The following is a 22,803-nucleotide window of genomic DNA, read 5'->3' as shown; positions in this document are numbered from 1 at the left end:
CCCTTCTCCAGGCTGAGCAATCCCAGCACTCCCAGCCTGGCTCCATACCATCCTAGCCTTGTCCAGCTCTGGAATGGCACAGATCCCTGTCCCTGGGGCACAATCCAGGGGCAGTTGTGCATCCTCCAGTGCACACCATGGGTGCCAAGCTGGGAATTGTGTTGTGCCATGCGTTAAATTCCCACCACGACCCCAACAAGGACCTTGGAATGTCCCTCACCATCCTTGGAGCAGGAGCAGGCTCATGGCAATGGCTCTGGCCTATGGATCCCAGAAGTTTTCCAGATCCTTGACCCCTTTGGACACTGCATGGCTGTGGATCGCTCTCCTTCCCACCAGGGTGGAAGAGTGGTTGGGAAGAGAATTTGGCCTCTGGTGGATGAAATGCGGTTGCTCGTGGCTGAACTGGGATGTGTTGGGAGCCTGATCCCATTGTTGTTCCTGCCTCTGCTCCGTGTTCCCTTCCCTGCTCTGGCTTTCTTGGCACGCTCTGCTCTTCCTTGTGGAGTGGTTGGTTCCTCCTCTTCCCCCCTCATTGCTTTGTTTCCCTCCCTTGTTTTCCAGTGGGTCGCTTGCCAGGCCGAGGTTTAGTTGCCACGGGCTGTGTCCTTTGGGATGAGCCCCTGGCACACGGATGTGCTGCTTGAGGGAATAACGTGCCCATCCTGGCGAGGCTCCGTTGCCCCAACAGGTCCTGGGGTGGATCCCGGTCCATGGGTCAGCTCCGGAGCTGGGATCCCCTTTGGAGCAGTGGGATTGTGCAGTGAGCCCCCAGGGGCAGTTGGGGTGGGACAGTGGTGTCCCTATGGATTCTTCGGCTGGTAGAAGGGTTTGTCCTGGGAAGTGAGAACAGAAGATGCTCTTGGGAGCGAGTGGGAGCTCAAGCTGCTTCCTCCTCGCTTCCCTCTCTCCTGACATCCATGTGATCCCTCAGCAAAGCATCTCCTCTTCTGGAAAGGAAAAAGCACCCCCTGTTAGTTCCAGCCGTGATCCCGGATTCCCAGGAGCCCCAGGATTAGTGAGGATGGGAAGCCTCACCACGAGGGCTCTTATCGGCCGCTCCCAGCCCCTGTTCCCTGCAGCCTTCCGGGGTTTCCTTTGGTTTTAGGATTTCGCTTGGGCCAAGCTCCTAAATCCTTCTCTCCCGCTTCCCATCCTGGGAGTGCTGAGCACCTCCCAGGAGTCCTGCACAGCCCTGGCTCAGCATCCCAACTTTATTTATTATGGACCAGCTCTCCATCTCTTCAGTTGGAGACATGGAATTTCTCCCTCTCTCCCAGAGCATCTTTATTATAGTGGGGAGATTTCTTTCTTTTCCTATTTTCCTGTTCTTTCTGGGCGCTGGGGCTGATCCTGCTTGAGCAAGATGACTCCAAGAGGTCCCTGACAACCTCAACCATCCCAGGATTCTTCCTCTCTTCTTTCCTCCTCTCTTCTTTCCTCCTCTCTTCTTTCCTCCTCTCTTCTTTCCTCCTCTCTTCTTTCCTCCTCTCTTCTTTCCTCCTCTCTTCTTTCCTCCTCTCTTCTTTCCTCCTCTCTTCTTTCCTCCTCTCTTCTTTCCTCCTCTCTTCTTTCCTCCTCTCTTCTTTCCTCCTCTCTTCTTTCCTCTCTCTCTCTCTCTTTCTCTCTCTCTTTCTCTCTCTCTTTCTCTCTCTCTTTCTCTCTCTCTTTCTCTCTCTCTTTCTCTCTCTCTTTCTCTCTCTCTTTCTCTCTCTCTTTCTCTCTCTCTTTCTCTCTTTCTCATTTTTCCTCCTTTCTCCCCCTTTTCCCTCCTTATTTTTCCCTCTTTTTCTCTCTTTCTCTTGAATCAAAACCATCCCGTCCCTGTAAAAATCCAGGATCAAGGAAACTGTGCCTGAAGGATATTTCTTACCCTCAGCTATAAAATCCTTCTTAAAACCTCTCTGAGCCGAATATTCCGTGGAGCACAACTTTGTTTGGGCAGCTCAATCCCTTTCCCGCTGTTATTCCAGAGCATCTGTCCCAACATGGAGCTGGGGAGGGAAAAGGGAAGAGGAGAAAGTTTTACCACCAGGAATTGCTGCTCAGTTTTTCCCTCTTGTGCCCGGTTTAATTGTGGTGCTCCGAGGAATTCTGAGGCCAAACTGATCCTCTGGTTTTTTGGGAGTGAAGGTCAGGGCCTTAAGTCACGGCACAGAGTTGGATTTACTCTGGAATCTGGCCCTCCTGAGGAATTAATGGTTTCTGGATGTGGTGAACAATAGATCTGTTGGAATTTAATAATTTACAGGAATAAATTAATTATCCCATCACTCCTTTAAAATTTATCAGTGGATTCCCATCCTGAGGAAATCATTTTCCAACCTCTTTTTCTCTTGGAGTGAAATACTTTGTTCTTCTCACAGATCATCTCATCCCTGAAGAGATTTCTTCCTGCAGGCTGAGAACCCTGGAATAATTTGGGAATTCTCATTCCTTTGCTTGACTCTGGTTATCCCGGGATCTGAGCCTGCTGTAAGCAATCCCGGAAAATTTAAGAGGAATCCCTGAGCCCTCGGTATTTCCCAGTGTCAGACAAGGATTAACCAGGCTCCTCATGGAGACTCTTGGGAGTGGGGGCTGTGCTGGCGGAGCTGTGGAAGAATCTGTGCCTGTGGTCGTTCCAAATCCTGGAATTTGGCTGGAATTGGTGGCTGGTCCCATCCGCAGAGCCAGGCTTGTTTGGGGAAGCGAGCGCTCCCAAAATCTCAGGTCCTATTGGTGCCTCCGGTTTTCCTGGCTGTGAGAGATGGGCCTGGATTTCCCTAAGTTTTCCTTGGGCAGGATTTCCTTGTTTCCCTGGGTATCCTTTGTTTCCCTGGGTATCCTTTGTTTCCCTGGGTATCCTTGTTTCCCTGGATATATTTCTTTCCATGGATGTCTTTGTTTCCCTGGGTATCCTTGTTTCTCTAGATATCCTTGTTTTCCTGGATCTATTTACTTCTGTGGCTATCCTTGTTTCCCTAGGGATCCTTGTTTTCCCAGATATCCTTATTTCTCTGGAATATGGCTGGCTGCTCTTTGAGGGTGAGATCTGAGGCGTGTGAGGATGGAGAAGCAGAAAAATGATGGGAAAGATCCCAGGCTTTGCTCTGGTGTTTGGGATGGGCTGGGGAAAAGCCTCTGAGGGAGAAGATGGATTGGGAATAACTTCACGCTCTCCTGGGATGAAGGTGCTGGGAATGCAATCCTGGATTTCCATATTGAGTGTCCTCAAACTGGGCTTCTCCCACGTTTGCAAGATCCTCGCTGTCCTGGTGCTCTCAGGCACGTGGTGGAAGTTTTGGGATTGTCCTGTGCAGGGCCAGGAGTTGGACTTGGATGATCATCATGGATCATCCCTTCCCACTCAGGAATCTTCCCAAACTCCGTGGTTTGTGTTAGCACAGTTGATCCGTGTGTTTGGAGGCGCCCAGGACCATCCTGCCGAGGAGAGCTCAGGCACAAGTCCTGGAGCAGCGAGCGTGGGATGCCAGGGAGTTCTGGCAGCGGAGGGGAAGGAGCTTTGCATGGGTTTGGGAGTGTTGCTGGAGCATTTGTGTTTGGATTCGAAGGGAAAGGAGGGAGTTGACAGCATCTGACCCTTGGCTGGCATCCTGCTCCCAACCTTTCCCTTGCTCCCGCCCGCCCCTGCCTCAGGGAAACGCTTACGCCACGGCTCAGCTATTTGGGATCCCTCTCCCGGCTAATTTATGAGATAAGGGCTCGAGGAAGAATGTACAGCGGGAAAGATGTGCGGAGCGGGGCCGGCGGGGGCTGGGGAGCGGGAATTCGGGAAAGGAGCAGAGAAAGGAGAGCGAGCGCTGGAAGTTTGGCGGGTTTGGGGTCGAGGTGGAGCTGGGAAAGACAAGAGTTGGGTCAGCAGAAGGGGAAGATTTCCATGAGGATTATCCAGCAGCTCCACAGGTTTTCATGGAGCACAAGTGGCTGGAGCACTGGGAATGTTGTCTGTGGAGCACGGGTTGTGGGGCTGTGTGTGCACAGGAATCTCTGAGCTCGGGGCGAGCGGGGGTGGATGGTTTTGCCTATGGGAATATTTGGAGATGTATGCTCATGGAATCCTGGAGTGGTCTGGGGGGGAAGGGACCTTAAGGATCATCCAGTCCCACATGGGCAGGGACACCTTCTACTAGCCCAACTTGCTCCAAGCCCTGTCCAACCTGGCCTTGGGCACTTCCAGGGATGGGGCAGCTACAGCTGCTCTGGGAAATCCATTCCAGGGCCTCACCACCCTCACAGGGAAGGATTTCTTCCCAGTATCCTGCCTAAACCCGCCCTCTGTCATCCACAACTTCTCTGGACAACCTGTTCCCATGTTCCTGGTGCTGGTAACACTCCTGGTGATTTTGATTATGGAGCACTTGGCGCCTGTGAGGAGGAAGTGTCGCTCTGCAGGAAGAGGTCTGGAGCATTTCCCTGTTTTCCTTGGATGAAGGAATATAAAATGCTGGAGCTGAGGCCGTGAGGTGACGCCAGGACAGCTGGGATTGCCCCTTGTCCGCCGTGCTGTGCCATAAGGGGGATTTGGTGGTGGTGGGAATGACTGGAGAAGGAATTTGCTGGTCAGACTACTGCTGGTGTAAACCAGTGTAGCCACGAGAATCCAGGGACTGCTCCCAAGTCTTCCTGTTGCTTTGGGATGTCTTGAGGCCGGAAACTGGGAGCAGAAAGGGCAGGAGGACAGCAGAGCCTGGGGGGGGGGTCTATCATGGTGTCCCGTATTTTAGGTTCCTGGGCTTGACATAGAAATGCAACTACATGGATCAGGACATCACTTTTCTTGGAATGCCTTCAAAAAATGGCTGTTTTGGGGCTTCCTGCTCAGTCTTCACCCTCTGCCTGCCCCCAAATCCATCTCCAAGCCCTGATGCTGGAGAGAGCCTTTCCCACGCGGAGCTGCCGTGGCAGGGGGAGAACACCTTGGAAAAGCCCAGCGTGATGCCTGCCGGGGGGCTCCCGGCCGCGGGAGGAGCGGCTCGGGGACGCGGGTGGCGGCGCAGGTGACAGTCACTGCGGGGCCTGGCTGGTGCCGTGGGAAGGTAAGAGGCTTTGCCCGGAGTTCTCTGGGAGCCGGGAGTCAGCCCGTGCCGGAGTGGGCCCGGGGAAGCTGGTACAGCACAAACACATGACCATCCCTGCGGGTAATCCCCTCGCGGTCCCAAATCCCAGCGCGGAGCAGCGGCCGCCCGGCCGCCTCCCCGGCCCTCCCACTCTTCCCGGAGGGAATAGAAAAACCAGCAGGCAGCGGCAGCCCCGGGAGCTGGAGGAGCTGAGCTCAGGGAATAATGACACAGGGAGAGAGCAGGGATACGGCGGGAGCTTGACATCGGCTCTCACCATGCTCAGGATGCGCTGGATCCGAGCAGGTAACGGCATGGACCCCCCAGCCCTTCCGTGGCTTGCCTTGCTTTCCCCTCTGCCTCTCCATCTCTCTTCCCAGTGGGATCGTTCCCTGGTTCTCTTCTCTCTTCCCTCTGTTGGAAGCTTCCCTGCCCACCTGGCTTGGTCAGGTGACATGAGGATGCTGCTGAGTCCAGCTCCATCCCAGGGCCTGAGCAGAGCAAGGAAGAGACAAAAACATTCCCTTGAGCTCATCACCACACCCAGGTGGCATTCCTGGACACTGGGGGCAAGCTGCCATGTCCATCCCAGCAGGAGATTCCTGGAGTCTTCAACCAAAGGATTCATCCTCGCCCGCTCCTCAGGGAAAGGCTGGTGCCAAACGCTGCTGCTTCTGGCATGGTCTTGTGATGGTTGTGCTGGCGCTTCTCCCTCCAATTTCCCCAAAACTCCTTTATCCTGGATCCCACAACTCCTTTATCCTGGGAAAAGAGCAGGAGACATCCAGGTGAAGTAAGGCCAGAGAGCTGTTCATGGGAGGGTGGATCCCTAAAGTCCGATAAAGGGCGGGTTGGAATTTGGAAAGGTGATGTCAGCACAAGGCTCCGTGAGGAGGAACTTTGCCTGGATAACGTCCTGGATAATGCCCCTTCCATAGTTTGTTGCCCTGGGAGCAATGCCTGGACGCAGACAGGGAGAAGCTTCAGGAAGAGGTGGCAGTCAGGGCGGGTTCGAGGGAGTCATGCTGGAGGTGTGCCCAGGATGGAAACGGTGACACAGAGATCCGGCTGGGCCCGTGCGTGGGATGGGGCGTGGAAGGGCTCCTGCATGCAGGGATATGGGAAACGAGTCTTGGTCAAGGAGTAGCCTTGGGATGCTGGATGGGCAGGTTTCCCTCCGCTCCCTCACCCTTCTCAGCGAGGGCCCTTCCAGGACAGAGTCATCCCAGCTGCCAGAAAGAGGGAATTAAATGGCTCCTGGGCATGGTTATTTCAAAGAAGAGAGATGGGATCCTGCTCTGCTTTCCCTCTCCTGGTTAGGGGCCTCATGGATTCCTCCTGGTGGGAACGGCTGGAGTGATCTGGTGGTGAGGGTGGTGGAACAGCTTGCCCAGAGAAGCTGTTTGTCCCTGGAAGTATCCAAGGCCAGGTTGGACGGGGCTTGGAGCAGCCTGGGGTAGTGGAAGGTGTCCCTGCCCATGGCAGGGGGTGGATGATCCTTACAGTTGCTTCCACCCCAAGCCATTCCAGAACTCCATGATGTGGAGCTGGGAGCTGTGCTAGGAAGGTGCAAGTGAACCCTCAGTGCTTCCCAGCCCATGCCTTGGCATCCCTCCCCTGTATCCCAGCCTGGGGATGGCGTTGTTCCGGCACAGCTTGGCCGCCCTTGCCGGGGAACCCTCCTGCCTCTTCCCAGTGGTGTCGCTGATTGGACTTTGCACTCTCCGATAAGAATCCCGGGACACTGAATGTGCCTGAGGAATGATTAACCAGCGTGTGCCGTGCCAGAGGACAAGGGAGCAGCTGTGGCTGGAGACACAGACAGGAACGGCCTCGTGGCTTTTGGGGCCGAGCCGGCGCTTTCCGGGTGCCCATCCCATGCTCCAGCATCATTCAGGAGAGACAACCCTCAGCATGGGGCATTCCAGAGGGATACCAGGACTAGGGATGGACAGACAGGGATGAGACAGTGGCAGAGAGCAGGGGAGGTGTCCTGCTGCTGTGGAGGGAAAATGGGAGCTCAGAAGTGCAGGGTGGATTGATCCCTGGAAGTGTCCAAGGCCAGGTTGGATGGGGCTTGGAGCAAGCTGGGCTAGTGGAAGGTGTCCCTGCCCCTGGCAGGGAATGGAACTTGGATGAGCTTTAAGATCCCTCCTAACCCAAACTACTCCAAGATTCCATGATTGGACATCACTCTTGGCTATCCGATGGCTCCCACTTAAATTTTCATGGATATATCCTTTTATTCCACCCGAACTGGCATGCTTGGCATGCCCCTGCTTATCCAGCACACCTTCCTTCTCCCCATTCTTCCTGCACAGAAGGACGTGGAATCATGGAATGCTTTAGGTCGGAAGGAACATTAAAGATCATCCAGTTCCACCCCCATCCATGGCATCTTCTCCCTGATCCGGTGGTGGTGGATGATGTGGCAGCCCAGGATCCTGCACTCCTACCAGCTTCCAGCGGCACCTGGAGCGCGTTCAAGGCATGTTTGGAGGAAAGGCCTCCTTCCCGAGGGAAAATGTAACGTGACACTCAGCGTCCACCACTTATCTCACTGAACTTTGGCTGCTTTGGGGCAGTTACTCCAAACAGGGAGAGGGAAATGTGGGAAGAGTGGCCAGGCCTGGCTGCTAACGGAGCAGGCGGAATTGTTGTGGAATGAGAGCGAACACTTGTGGATTTCCCTGGGTTTTGGGGTGGTGGGGAGGAGAACTGGTTGGAAAAGCCAAGGCTGGAGTTCTAAACAGCCTCGGTGTGCTCGGATCCAGCCTGGGTGTGAAAACCAGGCATTAACCCCAGGCTGGGGTTGTTTGGATTTTCCGTTTTTTTTCCATAGAGTCTTTGGTATCACCCCAACTTTGCTATAGAGTGGCAAGTTGTTCTGGTTTTCCTACCCAAGCAGTTTGGTGGGGAGGAGACAGTGCAGAGGGCATGGGATGGGCATGGAACAGGATTTGTGGAAGACTCAGGTGGGATTTCCAGAGAACTGGAGGTTTCTTCCATTGATTTACAGAATTCTGGAATGGTTTGGGTTGGAAGGGACCTTAAATCCCGTGTTGTTCCATGGGCAGGGGCACCTTCCACTATCCCAGGTTGCTCCAAGCCCCATCCAACCTGGCCTTGGACACTTCCAGGGATTGGGACATCCACATCATTTATGACTTTTAATCCCAAGTGCCGATTGCTCGAAATCCAGATAAACAGGGAAGCAAGCATCTTATCAGCCTGCTGGATCTTGGCTTATCTCCTGTGTTATGACAAGCCAGGGTTTATGGTCATTGATTCATGGAAGCACTAAAAAGGGCGCTTTGACTTCACTGGGAATAAAACACCTGCTTAAGTAAAGGAAAACGTGGAAAACGGAGCCTTGTAAGGGCCATCAAACCATTTTGCAGTTGGCTGCTTGCTGATAATGCGGTCAATGCTCCTCTCCTGAACAGAAATGGGGTTTTCCCGGATGAGATCCCATCCATCCCAAAATCCGAGGAGGTCTGGGCAGGGGGGAATCCTACCTGTGCATGTCCCCTCTGTCTGTCTTGTTCTAATGCAGTTTTTGGGAAGGGGTGTTGGAATGGAGAGCTGGATGTGTAGTGAAGGCCAAGCTTGGATTGGACGGGGCTTGGAGCAGCCTGGACTAGTGGGAGGTGTCCCTGCCCATGGAGAAGGTGGGACTGGATGATCCTTAAGGTCCCTTCCAAGCCAACCCATGCCCGGTGGTAAATGATGTTCCACAACTCGACCTCACGGTGTTGAGGAGCCAAAAGGATACAGGGAAACAGCCCTGTGAGGACCTGCAGGCTGGGAACAACTTTCCCAGCCCGGGATGAGGAGCTTGGGTGCTGGAAGTTGTGCCGGTGTTCTCAGGAAGAGGACCTGGACAAACTCAACCCAGTCCAACGGGATGGGCTGTGGAATGTCAAGGTAGGGACCTTTCCTACTGCCTGGTTTTTAAGCACACGGAGTGTGGCTCTGGACATCCAAGGGGTGTCTGTGGATGCAACAGGCCAGGAGTTATCACTGAGAGGGATTTTTACAGGATTTCCAACCTGTAAAAAGTTGGATTTAAGTTGGAAAACCCTGCAGGATGATGGAGTCCAACCATTCCCCATTCTCATGTCGTTAAGATGTTTTTCCCCCATTGCCAGTTGTGTTGCAGCAGGGATGAACTCCCAAGGTTTTTTCCCACTGCCACAGAGAGTTTATCCATGAGGTTGAGGTCACCATCCCTGTTTTGCCAGGAGAAAAAGGCTTTGCCACCTCTTCCTTTCTTGTATCCATATAATCCCTTGAACAGGCGATTGAACAGAAACAAGAGGCCGGGAGTCTTGGGAATTTCTTTCACCCCACATGGGCAGAGATCATGGAATCATTTAGGTTGGAAAAGCCTTCGGTGATCGAGCCCAACCATTCCTCCAGCACTACCAAGACCACCACTATCCCCAAGTGCCACATCCACACGGATTTTAAATCCCTCCAGGGATGGGGACTCCACCACTGGAACCTGTTCCAGCGCTTTACAGCCCTTTCCATGAAAGAATTTTCCCTAATATCCAGCCTAAACCTCTACTGCTACAATTTGAGGCCATTTCCTTTTGTCCTGTTCCGTGTTTCTTGGGAGCAGAGCCTGACCCCCACCTGGTTCCTGTCAGGGAGTTGTGGAGAGCAAGAAGGTCTCCCTGGAATGTTTTTGGCCCAGGTCCCTTCCTGAGGGTCTCTGCTAGGAAAATCCTTGTGCCTGGTATTTAATTTGGAGACAACTCATTCCTGCCTTCCCAAGCGACCTCCTTGTCCTCTCCTCCCCATGCAACATCCTCGAGCAGCGTGCCAGGCACCTTCCCTCTGGATTTGGGCCTCTCCAGCCAGCCCAGCGCTTTGAAGTGATCCCGGGAACACCCAGGGAGCACGCGGGATGGACGGGATCCAAGCAGCGTGTTTGGTATCTCGGCTGTATTGTCTGGGAAGTGTTTGCTAAATCCCTGGAGCAGGAAATATGTTCCAAGACGGCTCAGAGTTGGTCAGAAAAGTCAAACAAGGTTTTTTTTCAAAAAGGAGAAACCTCAGTTCGCTGTGAAAAGTGGATGTGGGAAGAGCCGGCATGGAAGTAGTCCCTAGGGAATTTTGGGGTTTCGATAATGAGTTCAATTGCGTAAAATCCCGGAATGGTTTGGGTTGAAAGGGGGACCTTAAGACCATCCAATTCCACCCCCTGCCATGGGATCATGGAGGCAGAAATGACAGCCCTGGACCTGTCCCACTTCTCTTGGTCGTGTTAGATCCTGGGAAAAGTGGGATCCTCCTTAGGAGCTTTGTGCCACGTGGCTTTGTGATTTTCTTGGGAGACAATTCCGGAGCAAACGTCCCAGCTCTGTGAGCAGCAGGAAAACCCTGGTGATCCAGTGCTCCTCCTCGTGAAAGATCCGTGGTGGTTGCACAAAACTTGGGATGGCCCTTCCCAAGCCCTGGAAAAAGTCCCATCTAGATAAATGGCTCTGCTTTTTCCTCCCAGTCTCCTCTGGAGGTTGTCCAGCCTGGACAGACCTTGGTGCCTCCCAGTTGGAAGGGAGGGAATGATGTGTCCGATCTGGACGCGATGTTCCTGGCGATGCTTGGCTGCCTCTGCTCCTGGATCCTGGTGCTGTTCCATTCTTGATCTCCCTCCCTAAGGATTGTTTCGTGCTGGGGGGGAGCCTCCAGGAGAGGCAGCACCGCCCTAAATCCTGAGTTATCCTGAGTTCCCCATGTGTGTGGTGTGGATGTCTTAGAATTGGGCTGATCGTGGCTCATCCTGGATCTCCAAATTCCCTAAGAGCTTTTCCACAGGGTTGCCCTGCAGCGAAGTCAGTGTCCAGGGATGCATCCCTGAGTTCTTTCCTTGGAAGTAGCAGAGCAGCAGGAACACAACTCTGCCATCTGCTTTGTCAGCTCCTTGTGCTTCCCTGAGTGTTCTCTCTCCCGGTCACTGCCGAGCATGGGAAAGTTCTGGGCAGCTGGATCAAGTCTCTGCTTGGTGCTGGTATGTAGCTGCTAATTAACATTATTAATTTTTTATCCATTCTGGGGATAATTCACTCTGAGGGAAGGGTGTGGGATATGGACATGGACCTTCACCACCATGGCAGCGTCCAGGAGCTCATCCACGTCGTGTTATCCTATGGAAAATGTCCCTCCTGTCCCCCCAAAGTTGCAATCTGGATGAAACAAGGTCAGGTGAGGCATCTCAGCAGAAGGGATCCTCAGGAGCTTTTCCCCATCCCTGTTGTCCCCAGGGATGAGGCCCCGGCCTTGTGCAGCGCGAGCCGCCAGATGAAGTGGCCTCCTCCGGTCCTGTTGTCCCTGCTCCAACACCCTCATCCCGGGAAGGGAGATAAAGGCGTTGTCTCCAAACAAACAGGGCAATGTGCCCCCCTGGGCAGGCACCTTGGAGCCTCCCAAATGGAGCCGCTGTTCCTGCCCTCGGAGAGCATGAATGGACAAGCGCGGCATTGACGGCCGCGGGGACAGGGACAAACGCGCCTCTGTGTCCCCTCTCACACCTTCCCCTCCTCCTCCGCGGCCCCCGTTCTCCCAGGACAATGGCTCCATCCATGCCAAGGTTCACAGCTGGCAAGGGCGGGGGAAAGGCCAGGACAAGGGTGGGGAGCTGCCAGGAGAAAGGGATGCAGGAGGGAGAACGGCTCTGGTGAGGGGAGATGGGAGATGGGGAAATTCCAGGAGGGTTGGAGGAGAGAAGGTGCTCAGGAGGGCTCAGGGAAGTTTGGGAGGGAGGAGCATCCTTTCTGCCTCCTTTTCCTGCAGAGCTTCCCAAGGAACATGCCCATGGCATGCCATGGCACAGCAGGGAAATTTCCTCTGGCTTCTCACGCTTCCTGTGCCTTGGGATGTCTCCCACCTACACTCTGTCCTCTTGGGAATGGGAATGGAGAGAGGGTGTTATCTCCTTATCCCTGAGCTTGGGGTGTTTCCCAGGGCCTTGTCCACCTCATCCAAAGGTGCTTTTGCCAAATGTGTTAATCTGTGGATGTAAGCTAAGGAATTGTGGGATCATGTAGGAGCAGAGGGAGCTTTCCAGGGAACAGGGGGATGCTGCTCCCTCTGGACACTGGGTGTTCAGGGAATCCTGGAATGGTTTGGCTTGGAAAGCACCTTAAAGATCATCCAGTTCCAACCCCGTGCCATAGGTTTGGTTGTACTTCCCACCAGGCCAGTTCATTATTCCGAGTGTTTTGCCTCTGGAGCTGGCTCACTGTTATCCGGGTTGATGCTCCAGAGTCTCCCTGGACACCCTGTAATGCTCTTTATTCCCTGAGTCTGGGGGTTTGGCTAAATCCCACTGGCCTGGATCCCTATCCCTGATCCCTACTTTTCCTGCATCCTGCCCTGCCTGCCATGGGATAGTTTGTCTAGGAATGCAGAGGGGTTGGATGTGGGAGCAGGGATGTTGGCTGGGAGCTCACCAAGAACTCCCAGGAAGGAGAGGGTCAGGTGCAGGTGGGCTGGGAACAATCCTGGCCCCTCCGTGGAGAAGGTTTGGTGGGATGTGTCTGTTCCAAGCCCATATCCATTGCTCTGTTCATCAATTCATTTTAATTCCGTGGCACCCAAATTCTCACGAATCCCCAAATCCTTAGCCCTCAGTTTGGTGTTTTCCTTGGGATCTTATCCCACGGATCCCAGAGCTCATCCTTGGCTGTGTTTTTGGCATGGAATTCGGTGGAATGTGGACCTTGGGTTTTCTGCTCCAGCACAAAACAGGGGATGCAGGAGTTGCCCCATTGCTTTGGAGGGACAGGGCTGTCCTTGGGGATGGGCTGGCAAGGGAATGTCCCCGGGATGGGACACAGGGGGTGGCTGAACCTCAGCATTGCCTGGGGCAGTCCCACCTTTTGTGATGGGACGGGACACAGGCCGGGTTGGGATGTGTAGCGAGGAAAGGTGTCCTAATCCAAAGGAAACTGCTCAAGGATGACATTCCTGGGGGGTGGGGCAAAGGATGACAGTAATGGGGTGAGGAGGGGCTGTGGTTCAGGGAAAAGGCCTGGGATCCCTTGGAAATGCCTTGGACAGCCAGGACTTCACTCCCGGGTGGTCTTTGGGGAGCTGTGGGAGCGCTGGCTCCGTGTCCCACTCAGGTTACAGGAGCCCCTTTTGGGGGCTGGTTATCATCCCAGTCAGGTAATAAAGAGCATTAATTAATCAGGAATGCTGGGCCGGGATTCAGGGGGAGCCAGGGGCTCCTCCAGGGTCACTGGAGGGGATGGAAGCAGCCCAGGGTTGGGCACGTGGGGCAGTAGGGACATCATCCCGCTGTTCCTTATGGAAGCAGCTGTGTCCAGCTGTGCGGCCCAAGTCTCTGGGTTTTCCGTGGAGGCAGGCATGGGAGGGATGCTATTCCCAGCTGGAGAGGCTTCTCCCTGCGTGGCAGAGCCATCCAGGATGGGAAGAAGCTCCGAAGCCGAGCGCTGGCCCCGCGGCTCCCCGGGCTTAGGCGGTGTTTGGTTTGTTTGCCACGGCCCGGATTCCTGGTGCTCGCGGCGAGGCCGGCAGCCAATCCCCCCGGGCCGAAGGATAAACACGGCAGGAGGGAGAAGGGGGTGAGGAGCAGCGCGGGGCCCCGGGAATGTGCCGATGCTGCAGCCTGGCTTGGGGATTGCACAACCAAGCCCTGCTGCATGGACACAGGGATGAGCCCAGGGATGTGCCGCGGCTCTCCGCCTCGCCGGGCACCGGCACTGCTGCGGCATCCCAGGTGATTCCTGGTGGAGCTTCGTGCTGTGCATCCTGCTCATCCATGTATCCCACTGGAGGACCACTAGGAGAAGGGACCACATGGAACCAGCAGCTCCTGGGGTCTCCTGATCCTATTCCACCCTACACCAGTTTGGATATTTTATCACCTCCCGGGCTGTTCCATGCCTCAGTTTTCCCTGAAAATTCTCCGGTACGTGGCTCCAATGGCACTGGGAAGCTCTGGGCTTGGCACAGCCTCTTCTCCTCCTCCTACTCCTCCTCCCCCCCCGGTGTCCCCCCACCCTTGGCTGATGTTCCCCAGCCCCTGCGGAGCGCTGACCTCGTCGTCATCTCCAGCTTCCCACATCTGGTTCGTGTTAGCGCATCCCGGGATGAAGTTCTCCAGCTCTCTCCCTTCCTCCCACCCCCAGGTGACCCAGGCCAGGATTAGGGGTGATTTGAAGACAGGCAACAGAGTAGGAATTGAAGAGGGAGGGGGGACTGTTATAAATAGAAATTCCATAAACTTCTCAGCCTATCACTCCAGGAGAATTCCGGGTTAAATCCCTCAGACCTGTAAATATGACAATTCACGGAGGCCAGGCTCCGTTAACTCTTTCCAAGCCCTATGGCCCTGTGCCCACCTCTGGGAGCACCCAAAACCGGGACAAGGAGCCAGGAAGGTGCCAGCAGGAGGGACGAGCCAGTGGGAGCAGGGAGGAGGCGGTGGGGCGGGAAGCACCTCCGCTGGGACGTGTTTGGAGGTTTGGGGAAGGCAGAGAAAACCAGTCCAAACATTGGGATTCCTGACATTCTCACATGTCCGGGGGCCTCAGCCCGCCCGGCTCTGCTCACGAGGAGGGTGCTGAGGGTTTAACTTCTCGTTCTTCAGGCAGAGGTTGGGGTTTTTTTGGGATCGCCACAGCTCTTTTCCCAGGGAAGGGTTGGAAAGTGGAGCGGTGACATGGTGGGAGAGCAGGGTGACAACGCCAGGGACAGGAGGAGGACGGGACACAGGGACCTGGCAGATTTGGGATGGATGAGCTCAGAGCTTCCCTGGCCTCCTTCATCTCTCCTTGGCCAGGATGAGATGCAGGAGCCTGTCCCATGCGGAGCCATGTGGGTGTTGAGCTTCCCTCTTTGGTGGCTTCCCGCTAATCCCCACTTGGGAGGGGGAGGGAATGCCGGTGCCGTTGGGATCTCGTGACTATGGAGCAGTATTAGCTTCTAATTAATCACCTAAGCTGGCTTTGGTAAGAGCCCGGCTGCATGGAAGCTCCGGGCGGTGGGACATTCTTTGTCCCTGCCCTGATATCCCTGGATTTGTGCAGATCCCACTGTCCTGGAGCAGAGGAAGGTCCTTTATTTCTGGTGGGCAGCCACATCTCCCCTCCGGCCCCGACGCACCTCTCGCGTCACCGCGCTTATCTCGCCCTCCTCAAGGTGACTTCAAGGAAGCAAAGGAATCCTGGAATGGTTTGGGTTGGAAGGACCTTAAACCTCATCCAGTTCCACCCTCTTGCCATGGGCAGGGACACCTTCCACTAGCCCAGCTTGCTCCAAGCCCTGTCCAACCTGGCCTGGAACACTTCCAGGGATGGGGCAGCCACAGCTTCTCTGGGCAACCTGTGCCAGAGCCTCAGCACCCTCAGAAAATAGGGCAGCGCAGCATCCCGCTGTCTGCAGAGGGCTTCTCATCCTTTCTGGATGGTTCCTGGGCTCCTCTTCCACCACAGAGGAGCTCCTGGAGTTTGGAGGTCTGAGGGAAACCTGCTGGGGTCGGACTTTCCTTGGACAGGCTGAGTCACAAAAATTGGCCGAGCACCCTATTTGCTGCTTTGATCGTGGATCCCAACACCGAAACTTGGGATGAAGACAAGTTTCCTGATGGCCTCTGGGGCGGGTGTTTGCCAAAGGCATCCTGTGATTTATAGCCCAGGGTTTTTTTGGCCAAGAGGGAGGCAAAGGAGCAGGGGGAGGACTCCCACGCTCCTGGAGTGCTCATCCCTGGCAGGAGGTTTCGGGGATGTTATGGGATCACGGTGGGGGCCTGAAGAGGTGCCCTGGGAGATGTGCTTGTGGTGAAGTGTTGGGAGCAGGCTATGGCAGAGATCCTTAGGGATGAGTGAGGGACACAGGGATGGGCACCAGTGAGCTCCCATAACTCTGAGGACAACAGGGTGGAGCTACCACATCCCAGGAATTTCAGGAGAGGATGTGGCTGTCACAGTGGAGGGACACTGGGGTTTGCAGCTCCATATTGGAGGTGCTGGCACGGCTGGAGATCCCGGAGGCTCCGCCTGCTCCGACCTCTCCTCACCTCAGTGCTCACCTGGAAGCAGCATCATGTGGCCCTGCTCCAGATGGATCCCGTGTTCACATGGAAGAACATCCTCAGCCTGTCCCCCAAGTCTCCGGGCTCTGCCTCGGAGATGTCCCAAAAACGAGCGGTTACGCGGGATTTTCCCCGCCTCTAGCCAAGGTTTCTAAGGCAGAGATCCCTGTATCCACACACACCCTGTCCGCTTGGCAGAATTCCTAGCTGGATTTATTTCTGCCGATTTGCCTGTCTTGGTATGAAAGGGATTTGCAGAGGGAGAGCTGCAATTGGCCGGGGTGGGCTGGAGCCCCCCGGGCCGGCCTTTGCGGATCAGCGGGTGACCTTTCCCGGGAACGGGGGGATCTGGGGGGTCAGGGGCTTCTCCTGGGCTTTCATGTGGGGTCTTCCAGGATGGTCTTTCACCGACTTCCTTATCTGGGCCGGGGGAGTTGGATCTTCTCTTCCACTTTCTTGGCAGCGCCTTTGGCACCGCAAGCTGGCTCTGGTCCTGGTGGGCTCCGGACTCCCACTTGGGAGAGACAGATAAAGGGAGGATTTTCTGTCAACAAAACCCTGCCCAGCTTCCCTGGAACAGGGCAGGGAGGGAAGGAGGAGCCCTCTGGAGAAAGGACAGGGAAATCCACCTCCTGCCCATGGAGCAGAGGAGAGGGAGGAAGGTCGGGAGCTGATCCAGAGCTGCAGTGGAGAAATTCCAGTGTGTTCTGCAAAGGGAATCGTAGAATGTCCTGAGTTGGAAGGGATCCCAAAGGATCTGGTCCCCACCATGTGTCTGTGTCCCTGCCCTGGCTTGTCCCACGCGCCCCATCTCCCGGGATGAGGCTTTGCACTGGGAGGCAGTGGGTATGGACAGCTGGCGGTCCTGAAGGATCTGCTGATCCAGTGAGTGTCATCCCTGCCCAGGGCAGGGGGTTGGAATGAGGTGATCTTTAAGGTGCCTTCCAACCCATTCCATGACTCCATGATTCTCAGATCAGCTCCTTGACTCTGCAAGGGTCTCGTGGTGTTTCCAAGGCCCTTTCCTGTCCTTCTCCCGGCTCATGCTTCCACCTGCTCTCCCCTTCAGGCCACGACATTAATGGAGCTCTGGAACCATCCAACATCGACACCAGCATCCTGGAAGAGTATATCAGCAAGGAAGACTCTCCGGAGATGTAAGTGCTTCCCTTGCTCCACAGCAGGAGCAGTGTTCCCTGTGCTTTTCCTTGGAGAGATCCCAGAATCTTGGAATGGTTTGGGTGGGAAGGAGCCTTAAAGCTCATCCAGTTCCACCCCTGCCATGGGCAGGACACTGTCCACTATCCCAGGTTGCTCCAACCCTCATCCAGCCTGGCCTGGAACACTTCCGGGGTGGGATAGATGGAGGTTCTCTGGGGAAACCTGTTGAGCAATTTCCAGCTCTGAAATTTGAGGAGTTGCTTAGAAATCACCTCTGTCCCTCCAGAGTCCTCCTGGATCGCTCTTTCCTCCTTTACCATCTCCAGCTCTTCCTGGCTTCCTACCCTTGAGTTTTCCCAGTCTCTTTTGTTTCCTCTCTTTATCCCCCTGAGGGCACCATAAACACTTTTCCTTAATCTGAGCAATGGGAACACAGGCCCCTGGAGCTCAGATTAAATCCCCAGGACTACACAAGGGTGGAGAAGGGAAGGATCTCTCTGTGTGTCCCAACTTTGGGAAAGAGGAGGGAGCAGACCTGGAGAGCACCAAGGGAATCTGGGAGCAGGGTGGGAGTGGGATCTTTGGCATAGCTGGTCTGTAAAGCATGGTGAGCAGATCCTGCTGGCTTCACATTCCTTGAGGTTGCTGTCCTGGGCACTTTAAAGCTTCCCAGGTGGATTTTGGACTCTTCCATCAGTCCCACTGACCTGTTCCCTGACGTTGTCCCGTTTCTCCCTCAGCTGCTTCCCTGAGATCCCTGCTCCCGCCAGCTACGCACACCCCCAGCCCTCGAGCTCCGCTGGCATCCCCGCGCCTCCCGCCAGCTCCGTCAGCAGCGTGAGCAATCCCTCTCCCAGCGCTCCCCTCCACCTCCCTCCCGCCGGCAGCCAGCTCCCCATCCGGCATGGTCCTCTCCTGGCCAATCCCTGTGGAGCCGCCTATGGAGCTCACCTCAACTGCAACAACAACAATGGGATGGTGGTGCCCAAGGGCTTCCTGGGTGGCCACTGCCTGAACAACGTGGTCCCTCCAATCAAATCCGAGCCCAAGGCCTCCTATGCACCTGGGTAAGTGGGAATGGGATGGTGGGATGGGGGCGGGTGCTGGGATGGAGGCTCCTCCAGGCTGGTGGCATCTGGAGGGTCCCACGGAGCCGTGACCATTGGCAGCGTCTCTCGGCGGTAAGTCCTTGCTTTTGGACAAGTGGAGCTCCTGAAGCCTCCCAAAAGGTTTTTTGGGAATATCTCCCACACCATCGTAGAGTTCCGGATACCTGTGCTGGACATCTCCGGGTGGGAGAACATTTTGGAGCATTTTTTAAGGAGGAAGAGACACAGAATAAACTGGAACAAGACAAAAGTCAGTCTCCAGGACGGAATTCAGTCTCCGGGACGTTCCCATGAGTATCCCAAAGGATAGTTCACTGCACTGGACATGGAGATGTTCTTCTCCTGGCCTGATGCTGTAGATGCTCTGCTGCAGAGAAGGAAAAGATGGATCTGAGCCGGATGCGTCCTTTTCGACAAGCTCTGGGGAAGAGAAGGGGCAGGTTTTAGGATTGCTGATGGATCCAGCTGGAGAGTTATTCCCGAGAGGAGAAAGGATGTGGCTCCTGCTCTCTGGGCTGCAAGGAGGGGAATAGTCACATCCCAAGGTGCTGTGCTGTGCTCCAGCCGGGATCTTTAGCTGGTGGTGGCCCTGGACAGCCTTCTCCCATGGGATTATGGATGTAAGGACAGTGGGGCCAGGATGGCTCCAGGACTGGCTCTTCTCCCTCTGCTTTGTGCCCTCTAGCGTTGCCAGCAAGCACAACGTGGGGATTCCCAAATTTGGGAACACTCAGCCGATGAGTTCCACCCTTTGGATGAATTTGGAAAGGCCTCCCAGGAAGATAAAAACCCAAATCTGCCTTTACTTTATTCCCCGACCAGGGGGTTTTCCCTTGCAGTGATCCCAGAAGGATACCTGGAGCTTAGAGAGGGAATCTAAAGCCTGAAGTGATGCCTTGTCATGTCTGTGCACCTGGAATTCTGCAGGATGCCATGAGTAAGGATCATGCTTTGCTGTCAGAGGTGGAGACCTTGTTTGGATGGAGCTGAACTGGATCAGCTCTGATGGCAGCATTCCCTCAGCATCCCAGAATGACTCTTCCCCCTGTGCTAGGCTTTTCCCAGTGGAGGATCATGGAATGTCCTGGAAGGGGCACACAAGGATAATGGAGCCCAATTCCTGGCCCAAGGATCCCACCATGTGCACAGGGACATCGTGGTGGATGCCAACAAACCCTTGCCTTGGACTGGGCACATCCATGCTACCTCCCTGTGGGAATTCTGCAGTGTCCGCCTTTTCCAGCCTCCAGGATTCCCTGAATTGGGGTGTTCCCTGTTGTTACTGGCCCAAACGTGGCTTGCCGGTGCATAAATCCTGATAAATCCATAGGAAACACAGTAAGAGCTCAGATCCTGCATGGCAAGGAGCCTGGAAATAAGGCTGGGAAGAGATGCTCCAGCCAGGCATAGGAAGGGAATGATGGAAAGGTGCTCCAAGGGAAGGTGGAGGATGAGGGAAGTGTGGCGAGGGGTTTGTTGGGATCACCCTACCTCATCCCTCTCCAGCCACTGCTGTGTGCAACTTCCCATGGAGAATCCAGTTAATGGGCTTTGGGCTCCTCTGGTCCAGGAAGATTCTGTATCCTGGTTTCCAGCTGGAACTGTGGGTGTCGTCAGGAGCAGAGTTGGAGCAGTGTGTCCTCCTCAGTTTATTTGCTTTTCATCTGACTTTCATCCAAGAAGCACTGGGATTTGTCCGGGATTATTTCACATCAGTAAAGCTGATGGTGTAGGATGGGTGAATGGAGAATTCCCATGGAAAATGGGAATGTGCCATGGTCTCCCTGCCTGTCCCTGCTGTGCCACCACACAGGACCTGGTCCTGCCGCCCTGAGCCATGGATGTGCTGGAAAAGGCAGCTGGGAGCTCCCACGTTTTTTTTGGATTGTGTTTCACAGTCAGGGCCAAATCCTGCTCCTGGTGACGTTGGAATAGATCCAGGGAGATACAGCAGGAGCTGTGATGGTGCTCAGGTTTGTACAGGCAAAATCCATCCCCTGGGCTTCCCAGGTCCCCCAGAGCCTCCCGTTTCGTAGGAGCATGGAATTGGTTGGGTGTGAAGGGACCGTAAAGCTCATCCAGTCCCAGCACTTGCCATGGGCAGGGACACCTTCCACGAGCCCAGGCTGCTCCAAGCCTTTTCCAGCCTGGCCTGGAACAGCTTCCTGGGATGGGTAGAGAGCTCCGTGCATTCCACTTGATCACTGACATTTCCCTGGGAAGCAGATAAGTTTCTGTTTGGCTTCTTTTCCCTGGAATTCTCACTGTCTGCTCGACAAAACGTCCCTATTCCCGAGCTCCAGTGGAAACAGTGACAGTGATGGCAATCCTGGCTGGACACACTCAGGGTGTCCAGGATCTGCTGCAGGCACACCTGGGATTCCTAGCTGGATCCTGGAGGGTGCTTGGATCCAACTGGACCTCTTGGTCATGCTGGAAGCTGGATTAAAATGACTTTTCCTTCTCTTTTCCCATTGCTCCGCAGCACTTTGCCGGACTCTCCCCCGGATTCTGGATCGGAAGCCTACTCCCCTCAGCAGGTGAACGGTAAGTGCTTCAGAAAGGGAGAAGGGGAGAAGAAATCCTAATCCAAACCCCAAATCCAGCATCCACCCCCTCTTTATGCCGTGAAAGTGGTTGGCTCTGCAATCTTTATCAGCCGGGAGAAAACAGGCGGCTGCACTACGTGGGGAGATTATCAGTTAGTAAATATCCCTCGGCTTTCGCCCATTGTTCCACTCCCGGCTTTGGGAAAGGGGAGAGGGATCGGCACAGAAGGCGAGCTGGGAATCCGCGGACACGGAATCCGTGCTGGGAATCCGTGGGCGCAGGGAGATCGCGGCAGTGTGGCGGGCTGGGATGTGGAGCCTGCCATCCCCCTGGTCCTGCCCTCTGCGTCGGGAACACGGAGCGGGAGCGCGTCCCTGACATGGAGCCTGGCTCCGGGAAGCAGCCATGAACCCGCCGTTCTCCAGTAAGTTCCTTCCCAGACTTTCCCTCCCTTCCAGCTGGTCCCCAGGATCTTCTGCTCAGGCTGAAATGGCACAGGGAGCTGGGACCCCCTCCAGGGTCACTGCCAGGTACTCCTGGCTTCCCCCAGGAAAGCCACCGAGCGTTGTTTGGTCCCTCTGGTGACCTTCACTGTTCTTCCATGGAAAAACTCCTTGGGAAGGAAGGAGGGAGGGTTGTCCTGGTCTCCCTTCCCCCTCGGCAGCAGCACCCTCTTCCCCAGGCTCCAGCCCAGTCTCCACCGGGAACAGCGCCTGCTCCTTTTTTTTTTTTTTTTTTTTATGGAAGAGGTCAAGAGTTCTGTTTATCTTGCTAAAAAAAATCCCTGGAATTCCTCCTGGCCCTTCCTTAAATATAACAAAGAGGCCGGGTTGCTCACCATGGGGAGAACGGCTCTGGAGTGCTCGGAGCTCAGTTGGGAAGGAGAGGAGGCCCCAGAAGGCACCCACAAAGCTGGGATTGCATTCCTGGAGATGATTTTCCCTGGATTTGGGAATACCTTGGGCAAGCACATCACTTGCCTGTCCTTGGCCGGGCTGTCCCTGAGGCAGCTCCCAAAGGAGGGCTGGCCCAGGATTGAGCCTGGAAGGAAGAATCCAGCTCTATGTGTGTGGAAAAGGCACTGAGAGGTCCCAGCAGGAAGCAGAAAACCTTGGAAGGGAGCAGGATGGGTGGCAGCAGCCCTGCCCCGGCAGCCTTCAGCAGGAGGATCCAGCGCAAGCACATTCCAGTTTTCCAAACCTTCCAACGGGAGGAGTTTTCCCACTCCTGTTCAAGCGCTTTGGCCTCGTTACTCAACCCCTGCCTGGGTGTTCTGAGGCCAAAGTCCATCCAGCTCAGCCTGGAAAGATCCAACAGACCCTTCCCTGCCGTCCCTCTCCATGTTCCCAGAGGCTGTGCCCGGCTTGGCCAGTCCCTGGATGCATTTTCCATCCAGTTTTCCACATTAGGGGATGAAGAAGCTTTGTCTTGCATTTAAAATAAAGTCACTGTCCCTTCCCACCCCATGGTTCCCTCACGTGCCAGGAGTCAGTCCCTCGTTCCTGCCAGGATTGTGGTGTCCTGTGGGGACACCTGAAGGCACAGGTTGATGCAAACATCAGGGAAAGGCTGGAAAAACAGATGGGCTTTGTCCTGGGGAAGAAAATGGAGGCTGGAGAGGGACTTTGGACAAGGGCATGGAATGCTAGGACGAGGGGGAATGGCTTCCCACTGCCAGAGATCAGGGTTAGATGGGATATTGGGAAGGAATCCTTCCCTGTGAGAGTGGTGAGGCCCTGCAATGGATTTCCCAGAGAAGCTGTGGCTGCCTCATCCCTGGAAGTGTCCAAGGCCAGGCTGGACAAGGCTTGAAACAACCTGGGAGAGTGGAAGGTGTCCCTGCCCCTGGCAGGGG

At 55.1% G+C, this 22,803-nt stretch overlaps 1 protein-coding gene across 1 annotated transcript in view; it reads left to right on the top strand.

The window, feature by feature from the left end:
- Nucleotides 1-22,803, top strand: part of MYRF (myelin regulatory factor) — a 44,335-nt gene that overhangs the window by 578 nt on the left and 20,954 nt on the right. Inside the window, 3 exon segments of the mRNA XM_039552668.1 lie at nt 17,198-17,285; nt 18,030-18,356; nt 20,884-20,945. Coding sequence (XP_039408602.1) covers nt 17,198-17,285; nt 18,030-18,356; nt 20,884-20,945 — 477 coding nt within the window.

The sequence above is a fragment of the Corvus cornix genome, chromosome 5 (assembly GCF_000738735.6).
Source record: "Corvus cornix cornix isolate S_Up_H32 chromosome 5, ASM73873v5, whole genome shotgun sequence".
Lineage (NCBI taxonomy): Eukaryota > Metazoa > Chordata > Aves > Passeriformes > Corvidae > Corvus > Corvus cornix.
The sequence above is the reverse complement of the archived record's forward strand: the minus strand, read 5'-3'. Positions and strand labels throughout refer to the sequence as shown.